The 12,009-nt window shown below is 51.7% G+C and overlaps 1 protein-coding gene across 1 annotated transcript in view; it reads left to right on the top strand.

The window, feature by feature from the left end:
- Slc9a1 (solute carrier family 9 member A1) overlaps positions 1–7,361 on the top strand; it is a 56,841-nt gene extending 49,480 nt beyond the window's left edge. The window contains exons 5-12 of the mRNA XM_005317656.5: positions 8–210; positions 2,405–2,494; positions 2,951–3,021; positions 3,145–3,318; positions 3,573–3,687; positions 3,870–3,971; positions 4,764–4,836; positions 5,582–7,361. Coding sequence (XP_005317713.1) covers positions 8–210; positions 2,405–2,494; positions 2,951–3,021; positions 3,145–3,318; positions 3,573–3,687; positions 3,870–3,971; positions 4,764–4,836; positions 5,582–5,919 — 1,166 coding nt within the window. The 3' untranslated portion in view covers positions 5,920–7,361. The remainder of the gene's footprint in view (positions 1–7; positions 211–2,404; positions 2,495–2,950; positions 3,022–3,144; positions 3,319–3,572; positions 3,688–3,869; positions 3,972–4,763; positions 4,837–5,581) is intronic.
- The last annotated feature ends 4,648 nt before the right edge of the window (positions 7,362–12,009 follow it).

Raw genomic sequence — 12,009 nt, 5'->3', positions numbered from 1 at the left:
CTGGCAGGCGTGCTGGGCCTGACCTGGTTCATCAACAAATTCCGCATCGTGAAGCTGACCCCCAAGGACCAGTTCATCATTGCCTACGGGGGCCTGCGAGGGGCCATTGCCTTCTCCCTGGGTTACCTCCTGGACAAGAAGCACTTCCCCATGTGTGACCTGTTCCTCACTGCCATCATCACCGTCATCTTCTTCACCGTCTTTGTGCAGGTGCTGAGCAGGCCCAACCTTGGGGACCCTGACTTTCCTCTGGGAAGAGGAAAGTGTGTTACTCAACATGGGCCCGTGGGTTCCAGTCCAGGCTTCAACATTAACTTTCCATGTGGCCTTGGGCAAGCCACTGCCCCTTTTGGGCCTTAGTTTCCTCAGTTGCAAGGTGAAAACTGTGACATGAGTCATTGAGAAGTGACTAATCAGAATGTAAGGTGTACAGAGAGCTGCCTCCTGCACTGAGGGACTTGACGGGGTGGGGGTCAAGTCAGCAGGCCCAGGTTGAATTCTACCCCCAGGCCATCGCCAGCCTTCAGCGAGTTGGTATCTTGGAATCTTAGTTTCTGCAGCTATAAAGTGGGAAAAGCAGCATAGCACAGGCAACTGGAGGAAGCCTGGAGTCAACTCTGGTTCTGCTGCTGTGGGACCCTGGGAAAGACCCTCCCATCTCTGTCTCATTTCCCCACTTGTGATGTGAAGGGTCTAGCCTAGATGTTCCCCAAGAATCCTTTTATTGTGCTGGTTAGGGTTTCTTTCCTTCTTTCCTTTTTCTTTTTTTTTTTTTTTTGTACTGGGCCCTTTTAATTATTTATTCAGAGACAGGTTCTCACTAAGTTGCTTAGGGTCTCAAAATTGCTGAGTCTGGCTTTTGAACTTGCAATCCTCCTGTCTCAGCCTGCAGAGCTGCAGGGATTACAGGTGGCCCCCACTGTGCCCAACCTGTTAGGGGTTTCTGTATACTTCAGTGACAGTCCCCAGGAAGCCCAGCCTGGGATAGTGCACATTGCTTCATAACTCTTGAGTGGCCTTGGGCAGGTGAGATGCTGTCTGGGCCTCCATTTCTTTCCTATCCCTCCTGTCTTTCCTGGGCACTGATCTTTGAAGTGCTAGATGGGACACATCTGTCTTCTCAAGAGAAAAAATTACAGGGGAAACCAGGGGCTGGGTATATTTTCTGTCCTTTAAAAAGCAAGAGGGGCTGGGTGTGGTGTTACATGTCTATAACCCCAGTTACTTGGGAGGCTGAGGCAGGAGGATCCTAGGTGCCAGACCAGTCTCGGTAACTTAACAAGAACCTGCCTCAAAATAAAAAGGGGTGGGATGTAACTCAGAGGTAGAGCACTTGCCTGTCCCAGAGTTCAAACTCCAGCACCAAACACACACACACACACACACACACACACACACACACACGCGAGCGCGCAAGGGAATTGTCTCTTTTGTGCTCTTATCCTGCCTCTATCACTAAAGTATTGTTTCACCTTGACTTTGTAGTTGTATATGCTAATGGTGTTCCAAGCCTATTTTCACTGAAGGCTACATTGGGGTGAAGACCCTTCTTGGAGCCATCCTACTGGAGTTGTTATTTTGTTTTTTAGATCTTTTCTTAGTTGTGATGGACACAATCTCAATCAATCAATATCTCTCTCTCTCTCTCTCTCTCTCTCTCTCTCTCTCTCCCTCTCTCTCCCCCCCTCCCTCTCTCCCTCTCCCTCTCCTCTCTCCTCTCTCCCTCTTCTCTCTCTCCTCTCTCTCTCTCCTCTCTCCCTGAACCCAGTGCTTCATACTTGCTAGGCAAGTGCTTTGCCATGAGCCACAGGCCCAGCCCCCTGCTGGAGTTTTCGGCTATATTGCTTCAGTAGGACATTGGGAAGTTGCTTATTCTCTTTTGAGCCTCAGTTTCTTTATGTGTAAAATGGAGGCAGGGGAAAGGATTGTTGTCTCCTTAGGCTATTATAGGTATTGAAGAGCTAATGCTTAGGAGACATAGTCACCAGGCAAGTGTGCAATGCAGATAGGCACTGCTATTATCTCTAGGTCCTCCCAGTGGCCTGTGAGGGTGGCAGAGCACAGCCAGTTCCCCCTATATGCCATCCCTCACTCCTTGGGTTGCAGAGCAAGTCTGGTGGAGCCCACATTTGAACTCAGGCCCCAGCTAGATGACCAGTCATTTGGCTGTGGGCTGCCAGACCTCTGGCTATGTCTCCTGGAAGCAGCAGGCCTCAAGGACCCGCCTTTATCTAAGTGCTGGGGTGGAGGTGGGAAATCCTAACACCCTGGGTCCCGGGAGACTGAGGACCTACCTCAGAGCAGAGGTATCCTTATCTCAGGGAGGCTGGGGGAGGTGGGATGCTCCACAGCCCCCTGCCAGGATAGCAGAACTGGAGTGTGTGATACCCACCTGCCTCCCTAGGGCATGACCATTCGGCCCCTGGTAGACCTGTTGGCTGTGAAGAAAAAGCAAGAAACGAAACGCTCCATTAATGAAGAGATTCACACACAGGTACCAGAAGCTGGGGCTGGACTCTGGGTTGCAGGAGGAAGCTCAAGGAGCTGGGGAGCAACTAAACCTCCACTGCCCTCACCTCTTCCTCCCTTATCCCAGTACTGGAGTGATCCAGCAGCCCTTGGGGCTACCTGTCAGAGTTCAGCCATAGGGAAAGTGTGGTGTGAGTGGCTGGAAGCCATCTCTGCCTCTAGTTGAAACCTGCTGTAGGTGTTGGGTTCAGGTGGGTCCAGGAAGGGGCTCCACAGACTCCAGGAGTAAGGGTTTGCAGTAGATACCCAGGCCACTGGACTTCAGGATGTGGGTGGTGGATGCCACCTCCTGGCTGCTCCTGGAACTACAGGCTGTGCTGAGCAGGGCTGCAAGCAGGGTGGAAAGTCGGGTCCTGGTCAGAGGTCTGGGTAGGGAAGGAGCCCAGTAGTAAGGCTTGACCTGGCCCTGGGCCCGTTTCAGTTCCTGGACCACCTTCTGACAGGCATCGAGGACATCTGTGGCCACTACGGCCACCACCACTGGAAGGACAAGTAGGTGACAGACTTTGGTGGGTGGGGGAGGGGCGGGAAGGGGCAGGCAAGGGTCTCCCGGGGCCTGGGCATCTCCCCATGCCCAAGAGCTGGCTTCATCCGTCTCCCTCCTCCTCTCATCAGGCTCAACCGATTTAATAAGAAGTATGTGAAGAAGTGTCTGATCGCTGGTGAGCGCTCCAAGGAGCCCCAGCTCATTGCCTTCTACCACAAGATGGAGATGAAACAGGCCATCGAGCTGGTGGAAAGTGGGGGCATGGGCAAGATCCCCTCTGCTGTCTCCACCGTCTCCATGCAGTAAGTGCCAATGGCTCATCTGGGCATTGTCTATACCCACACACTGACCCATCTTGCCCAGGCTGGGGCAACCAACTGGTGGGAGTGGTGCTGTGCTGCCAGTCAGGGAGGGTGTGAGATCTTCAGGGCCTCACCAAGAGCCTGAGACTTTGGCCACCCACCCAGGCCATCCCCAGCATGATCTGCTTCTGGCCCAGCCCAGTAGAATCTAGGGTCACAAGAATGGGGTCCTCATGTATGCTCTGTTGTCCCAGGAACATCCACCCCAAGTCCCTGCCTACTGAGCGCATCCTGCCAGCATTGTCTAAGGACAAGGAGGAGGAGATTCGCAAAATCCTGAGGAACAACCTGCAGAAGACCAGGCAGCGGGTGAAGGCCTACCCCAGCTGGGAAGCCCAGCCCTGTGGTCTCCTCTGCAGCCTTCCCCTGCATGTGCCTTGGCACCCTCTCCAGAGTTTCTGCCCAGCCTCCTGCACTATCCTGCATGTAGCCAGAGCCTCCCTAACCCTGGACATCCAGGGGGCCTGCCCTAACGTCAGTTCCTCCTACAGCTGCGGTCCTACAACAGACACACATTGGTAGCTGACCCCTATGAGGAGGCCTGGAACCAGATGCTGCTCCGGAGACAGAAGGCCCGGCAGCTGGAGCAGAAGGTATGCACCCGATGAAACTGGCCCCACTGCCTCCCTCAGGGAATCTGGGTTCTTCCTGTACCCAAAACTCTAGTGCTTCACCAGATCCCTCCAAAGAAATATTCCTATTCTAGAAACTAAGAGGAGTTTGAGGGGGTTTGTTGCTGGTGTCAGGGTTTGAGCTTTATCCCAGGGGAGTGATATGTGGAGGGCATAAGGGTGGCCTGAGTTAAGGCCATGGCAGGAGAGAGAAGAGAGGAGTGGGTAGGTTTAAAGGACACTAAGGAAGCCAGTGCAGTGGTGCACACCTGTAATCCCAGCAACTCCGGAGGCTGAGGTAGGAAGATCGTAAGTTCAAGACCAGCCTCAGCAACTTAGCAAGACTGCCTCAAAATAAAAGGGCTGGGGGTGTAGCTCAGTGGTAAAGTGCCCCTGGGTTCAATCTCCAGTCCCCTGTTTTTTGGGGAAAAAAAAAAGGATACTGAGGAAGTACAACTAATAAGACTTGGTCACCAGTTGGAGGTGGAGCCAAAGTTCAGTTGTGACATGTCAAATTTAAGATGCCTGGGAGCCAGCCAGGGCCCAGGTGTTCCCTTTCAAGTTGACTTTTTGGTCTGGAACCTCAGGGGCAGGAGTATTTAAGGCTTCCCAGGGGGATCACCTAGGGGAATAAGACCCCAAGAGCCCCCAGAGTGCCAGTGTGGGTCCCAGTGCAAGCACAGGAAGGAGCCTCATGAGGAACCAGCAGCCTAGTTGCCATCCGGCTCCCTCCTGCCCAGCTGCCCAGCTTACCCTGACTGCTCTCTCTGTCAGATCAACAACTATCTGACGGTGCCGGCCCACAAGCTGGACTCGCCCACCATGTCACGGGCCCGCATCGGCTCAGGTAAGGGCCTGGAGAGAGGCCTTCAGCTGGCCGCTTTGCACTATCACCTCCTGATGCTGAGGTTCCAGCAGGAACAGGCATCTGGGAGCCAGTGGGGAGGAGAGGCTTCCTCCTCGCTGACCTCGCCTCTTTCCAAGCCATCAGTTATGTCTACATCAGGCGGGGCTGGGGGTGGACGCAGCAGGCAGGATGGCCCTACTTTTATTCGCAAACACAGAGATGCTCCAGGGGCCACTCACAGTGAGGACTGTGACAAGAGCTGGAGCAGATCCAGGCCTTGAGCCCATGTGGCGGAAGAGGGCAGAACTCTTTATAGGCCTAGGCCTCTGGGACAGGCCATGACTTGGGAGGGAGGCTTAATTCTTGACCTGTGGAGAAACACCTATGGGAGACCCTGATCTAAAAGAACAGTTTGAGGGAAGAGAAGCTGGGGACGGAACTGTCAATCAGCCTGTATAGAGTTCTGAGGCAACAGGATGGCTGCACTCATGGGGGCTCTGGGGGTTACTAACTCAGGCTGGGGAGCCCTTCTTGCAGTGCAGCACATGCTGGGCAGGGCAGAGGGGCAGAACCAGAGTGCCAATGTGGGTCCCAGTGCAAGCACAGGAAAGCGCCTCATGAGGAACCACCAGCCTCGGGTGCCATCCGGCTCCCTCCTGCCCAGCTGCCCAGCTTACCCTGACTGCTCTCTCTGTCAGATCAGCAACTCTCTGATGGTGCCTTGTATCTTGCTCTTGGTTCCCAGACCCACTGGCCTACGAGCCAAAGGCCGACTTGCCTGTCATCACCATCGATCCTGCCTCCCCACAGTCTCCTGAGTCTGTGGACCTGGTGAATGAAGAGCTGAAGGGCAAGATCTTGGGGCTGAACCGGGATCCAGCAAGGTTGACTGAGGAGGATGAGGATGAGGACGGGGTCATTATGATGCGGACCAAAGAGCCTTCATCCCCAGGCACTGATGATGTCTTCACCCCTGGGCCAAGTGACAGTCCCAACTCCCAGAGGATACAGCGCTGCCTTAGTGACCCAGGCCCCCACCCTGAGCCTGGGGAGGGGGAGCCCTTCATCCCCAAGGGGCAGTAGCACCAGGGCCAGGGGCAGTGCCCATCCCACAGACTCTCCCACCAGAGCAGGGCTGGGGAGCTGAGGGCTCCCCTCACCCCTCCTGACCTGGATTGGCCTTGCCCCTCCCCCCGCCGCATGGCAGCTGGGCCCACAGCCCCCACAGCAGCACGGCTTCCCCCTGCCTCCTGGGAAGCATCCTCCTCCCATTGGAACTGTCTTTCTAATCATTTGGCAGAACTGCTGGGTGGTGAGGCAGGCCCTGTCCCTTCTCCAGATCCAGGCTCCCCCATACCCAGACCAGGACCATAAGGCCGCTAGTCTCCCAAGCCACAAGGCTCCTCTCTCCACTGCATCACCTCCTTCAGACAAATCTTCATTTCTAACCAAAGAGCCTCTGGCTCCACTGTGGTTCTACCCAGGAAAGGAAGGAGCTGAGGCCTCCCTTGCCCTTGGCCAGGCCCTCCTTTATCAGGAGATGCCAGGGCACAGACATTTGGCTGGGGGAGGGATCAACGGTCCCACCCTACTCCTGCCAGCCATGTCACCCTGGCCCACCACCTGAACTGTCCTCACTCAGAACTGCAGGCTGGGGGAAGGTCTGAGCTTCTCTGACTGGAGCTGAGGCGCTTTGGAGTCATCTGATGGGGACCATTAGGCTTTCTGGGGCTGCCGCCTAGGGAGGAACCGTCTAGGATTTCAGAAAGTGCTGCCATTTTTTGTTGTTTGTTCACACTTCCACACACCATTCTATTTGCACAGAGGTACTCCTTTTTTTAGAGCATCTGAAAACCCCTGGACAGTCAGGGCCCCTCTCACCCCTCCTCTTGCTCCAGAGAGTCCCCCCTCATATTCCCATGTCTCTCCCACACTCCCCAAACCTGTCTCATGCCTGCTGGGCTCTTGACTCTCACCCAAGGTTCTGATTTTAGATGTGGCCCCAACCATGACCCTATCATGATTCTCAGAGGCGTGGGGCCTCCTGGTGCCTGTCTTGTTCTTGGCCTGTCCCCAGGAACCCCTCCTTCATATGTCCACCCAGCTTGCTGTGAAGTCCAGCCTGGGGAGAAGGTCTCCCCTGAAGTTCTCCCACCTGGTTGGGGCTGCTGGGATAGACAGAGTCCTGGGCCCCCAGAGGCCTTTGCTCACAGGCACATACTCCCTAGCCCCCACTGCCACCATGACTGGGCCCAGGTCTATGGGTGTCTGCATTCCCACTGGGCACTCCCTCCCCCAGGATCGTGCAATAGTCAGAGCACCCTCTCCCAGGGGATAGGGCCATGGGTGCTCGGCCCATCTGTCCATCTCCTCTCCATGCAAGTGCTGTCTGGGGCAGGAGTCACCATGCAAAATGACGTCGACAACCATATACAAAGCCACCACAGCTGCTGCAGCTCTGCCGCCTGTATAGAAGAAACTGAACCTTTTTCATATTCTAATAAATCAATGTGAGTTTTTGATAAGAGTCCAGGGCTGCTTCCTGGGGGTGAGGGATTTCAGGAGAGAGGAGGACCTAAGGTACTTGGCTCAAAGGCTGGCACAGAAGTGCTTAGCCACCATCAGCTGCTGGTGTGGTCATTTCTATGTGCCAGGCACCAGAGATACAGCAGCATGAGCAGGATGTGCTTGCCCTTGGGCGGCCTCGGCCTAGCATGGAGGAGCAGCGCTCATCAACATTGACACAGCCGTGGAAAATCCCAGTGCGTGTGGCATGAATAAAAGGCTGGGGAGGGGTGGATGAAGAGGACTCTCCCAATTATGTGACATCCTAGAAGATTGATGCAGGCACCAATGTAACCAGGTGGAGAAGGTCTTGGGGAGGTTCCAGTTGTTCTAATTGAGAGCTGCATATGCAGTAGCTGAGGTCTGGGAAATGCTCATGCGGCTGGGTCAGAGTAACAGCAGAGGAAGGATAGGCCCTGTAGTCTTATGGCCTAGTCCTTAAACTAGGAAAGTCACTGAAGCCCTGTGTTCTTACCTGTGAAATGGGGACAGTGACCCCTGGATGACATGTGCTCAGGTGCAGGTAAATAGCCAAGGTTGGATTCCTGAGGTGCATTTATAAGAACTGACCACCAGAGGGCAGTGGGGCCTTGGCCCACACCTCAGATCCCCTTAAGACAGACCTGAGCTGTCCAGAAAAGATCGTGACCCAGCCTGGAGCAGGAGCTAGTGTAACTTACAAAGTCCAAAGTACGCAGTGCCAAAAGAACTGTAGAGAGGGACCACACTGCATTTTTGTACTGATGTCCTAGCAGGAAATGGATGGCACACTCAAAGGGTGTGGGCAGGATTATGGGAATCTACCAGGGATGGGACCCAGTGGGGTTCCCTACAGGAAACTGTGACAACCCCTAGAGATGAAAGGGCAAGAGGAGGAACTGAAATTCTGGAAGGAGTGGGAGGTGTGCTCAGCTAGAACTGTGGCTGCAGGGAGCAGAACACAGCCCCTGCCAGAGGAGAACCAGGGAGCACCTGTTCTGACTTCTTTGCTCCTCGTGGTGCCTCCATTGGCCAAATCCAATGGAAAACAGGAGAGGAGAGCAACCTGAGTGAGTGAATTTGGATGGGAAACAGGATATCCAAGCAGAGTCATCCCTGTGTCCCTCAACATCAACCCTTGTCCTTTGGGTAAAAAACTTCAGTTCCTGTTGCTTTATAGTTATAGAATTTCTGTTTAACATTTAAAAAAAAAGTTTTAGAAATCAATTGATGTACAACATTGTGAATGTACTAAATGCAACTTAACTATTCACTTTAAAGCGGTTGATTTTATATAAATGTCACTTCAATTTTTCTTTAATGGAAGGAAGAAAAAAGACCCTCACCACCAAGAGGGGAAACAAAAATTTTCACCACCATCATATCTTGTCATATTTCAGTCATACTCACTTGGAGACTAAACATATTAGTTGTCAGCATGGCTCTTTAGAACAAGAGAAGCACAAATAACAACAGAGAATTGTAATGGCTCCCATTTTGGTAGTTAGTCTTGGGGCCTAAGATAATAGTCCCAACATCCTGCTACCCGCTTCCTTGTCCCTCTTACCAGCACTGTGGCTGGCTGGAATTTTTATCTAGTGGGGTATCCAAAACTTTTTTTGGTGGGGCAAGGGCCTCACATATACTTGGCAAAATCCTCAGCCCTGTCCTAAAGCTTTGTTCCTACATAGCTGAGCTTCTTACAGCTCTGATGTCAATTGGGCTGCCAAGTTTCCCACTAACATCATTATTAGAGGCTTCTGGTGAATCTCCTGAATCCAGTCATAGTCTTCTTGTCCCCTCTGCTTGCCGGATTATGTAGCAGGAACTTGTTTTCCTTCTGGTAATCCAAACTAATCACCCTGTTTGGTGCAGTTGACTTGCCTCTCGGCCTTTTGGTTAAGCAACTGGCCAAGCTCACTCCCAACTTGAACCATACTTGTGTTCCCTGGAAGCACCCCACATCCAGGCATTAAGGACTCCAGACCCTCTGAACCACAAAGTCGAGGGGATAAAAAGCAAAAACCCCTCCAGTAAATGAGTTGGAATGATAGAAGGGACACTCCTGTATCCACCCCTGGGTCCCTGGGCCTATCATTTGAGCTGTGGGAGGGGAAGCCATACCTTGGCTGCTGACTTAAAGGATGTGCTGCCTCCATCATCAACCCAGCCTCCCAGCCTGCTGCCCCCCAGCTGGTGCCCTAACCCTGCTGTGCACCACTGCGCCCGGCAACAGGGCACATCGTTCAGGGTTCATCATAAGACCAGTGCAGACCGTGGCTGAGACCGTTGCTGGACGTCCTTCACCATAAAATGAAGGTAGGCGGGCAGTGTGTGGGATGGCAGAGTGATGAATGAGATGTGCTATGGAATCCAGAAGGGAGGGTGCTGGCAGAAGCACCGAGGCGGGAAGGCAAGTCCAGATTGGGAACACACATTTATTACCACGAAGTAATGCATAACGACTCCTTCATGAAGGAGGGGAAGGCGTCAGTTATCCACCGACTCATAGGTGGCTGGCTGTTCCCTATAGGCCAGTGTTTCTCAGTTGTTTTGATCTTAGGAACCCTTCACACTCAGAAATTATTGAGGCTCCTAAGGTGTTTTGTGGGGACTCTATGTATCAATTATGCTGAATTAGAACTTAAAGTCAAGTTTAAAATAGTAATTTATTTAAGTGAATAAACAGGTTAATATAATAAATATAACATTTTTCATGAAAAATAACTTTCAAAACAAGAATGATGAGATGAGGGACATTATTTGACAGAGTCTGGCTTAATGGCAAATAACAAAAATCTTAATTCTTCAGCATTTCATCTGTATATCTGGAAGATTCATATATATATATATACGTTTATATGTTTATATATATGTAAAGATTCATATAATTGAATAAAGATTCATATAATTGGCACTAGAATTTGAACTTAGGGACACTTTTTCCACTAAACTATATCCCCAGTCCTTTAGAAGTTGCTGAGAGTTTCTAAATTGCTGAGGTTGGCCTCCAACTTGTGATCCTCCTGCCTCATCTTCCAGAGTCCCAGGGATTACACATGTGTGCCATTGCACACTTTTACTATACAATTTTTTTTTTTTTTTGTATCAGGGATTGAATTCAGGGGCACTCGCCTACTGAGCCACATCCCATCCCCGCCTTTTTTTGGCATTTTATTTAGAGACAGGGTCTCACTGAGTTGCTTAGCACCTCGCTGTTGCTGAAGCTGGCTTTGAACTCGAAATCCTCCTGCCTCAGCCTCTTGAGCTGCTAGGATTACAGGCATGCACTCCCATGCCTGGCCTACTATATACTCTTGAAAGAATGGCAGTGAAAAACGCAAATGATGTCCTACTATATATGAAATTAGAATTGACTTCACAGAACTGAAGAGACTTGGGAACCCCAGGGAAGAGAGTACCTTACGGGAAACTTAGTCTGGCCTTTTGCTGTTGACAACTGGGACACAGCATTGCCCGCTTGCCAGGTCAGATTTGATGAGGGAAATGTGTTGAGTCTCTGTGTATTATCCCTGCTATCAAATGAGCACAACCTTGGAAGTCAGATGTCTGAACCGGTCTTATTGGTCTAAAATCAAGGTGCCAGCGAGTCTGCATTCCTTTCTGGAGGCTCTAGTGGAGATCTGTTTTCCTGCCCTTTCCTGCTTCCAGAGGGGCCCCGCCATCCTTAAAGTCAACTGTGGCTGGTCAAGTGTTCACCTCACATTTCTCTCACACTGGCTCATCTGTTTCCTTCTTCCTAATTTTAAAACCTTTCGATTACATTGGGTTCACTCAGATAATTCAGGCTTATCTCCCTTTTAAGTCAGCTGATTAGCAATCTTAATTCCATCCGCCACCTGAGTTCACACTTTGTCATATAGCATGTAATATATTTGCAGGTTCCAAGGATTAGAGTATGGACATTTGGTAGGAAAGCTCTTATTCTACCTACCATGCCATGCATAGCTTCTGTCCCTGCCACCATGGCTTCTGTGAATGTGGGCTCATTGAGGAAGAACCAGAGTAGCCAGGGAAAGAAGTTGATCTCTTTCTGCAGGAGAGAGCGTTTTGTCCATCCAATTACAGAGAGCCTCCCCCATATAAGATGCCCTCTCAGAGCATCCAGTAGGTTAAAAATAGCTCCACCACTTACACCTGTGTCAAGCAGTCCATCCATGACCTCCCTCAGCACCTCCTCCTCATCAATCTCAGCCTTGTGGCTTTCAAGCCCCCGACCAGCCAGCTAAGTTGTTAGCCACTGCTCATAAATCAGTGCAGATCTGTAGGTTGGATCGTCTCTCCTTCTACAAGAAGTGGGTCATCCACATGGTCAGCGATCTGCCACCAGGAAGCTCTCCCCTCAATCCTGTCCTTCAGGGGCACCCTGAGTGTGCCTGTGAAGCAGCGGCTGTCTGCTAGCTTGCCATGCAGACTCATTTGGAAATCTTGTCTATGCTTTTCCTTTGTGCTAACAGGTCATAGCAATTTCACCAAGTGTGGACTGAGGGAAGATCAGCGAAGCAATCAGAGGAAGCACCAGGGGGATTTGAATCACCTGCTCTTGCAATTTCCTTGTGCCTTCCGGACCTGCTCAGACCCGATCTCATCTACACTATGTAATAACAG

This window comes from Ictidomys tridecemlineatus, chromosome 11 (assembly GCF_052094955.1).
Source record: "Ictidomys tridecemlineatus isolate mIctTri1 chromosome 11, mIctTri1.hap1, whole genome shotgun sequence".
Taxonomy (NCBI): domain Eukaryota; kingdom Metazoa; phylum Chordata; class Mammalia; order Rodentia; family Sciuridae; genus Ictidomys; species Ictidomys tridecemlineatus.
This window is presented reverse-complemented; position numbering and strand designations above follow the sequence as displayed.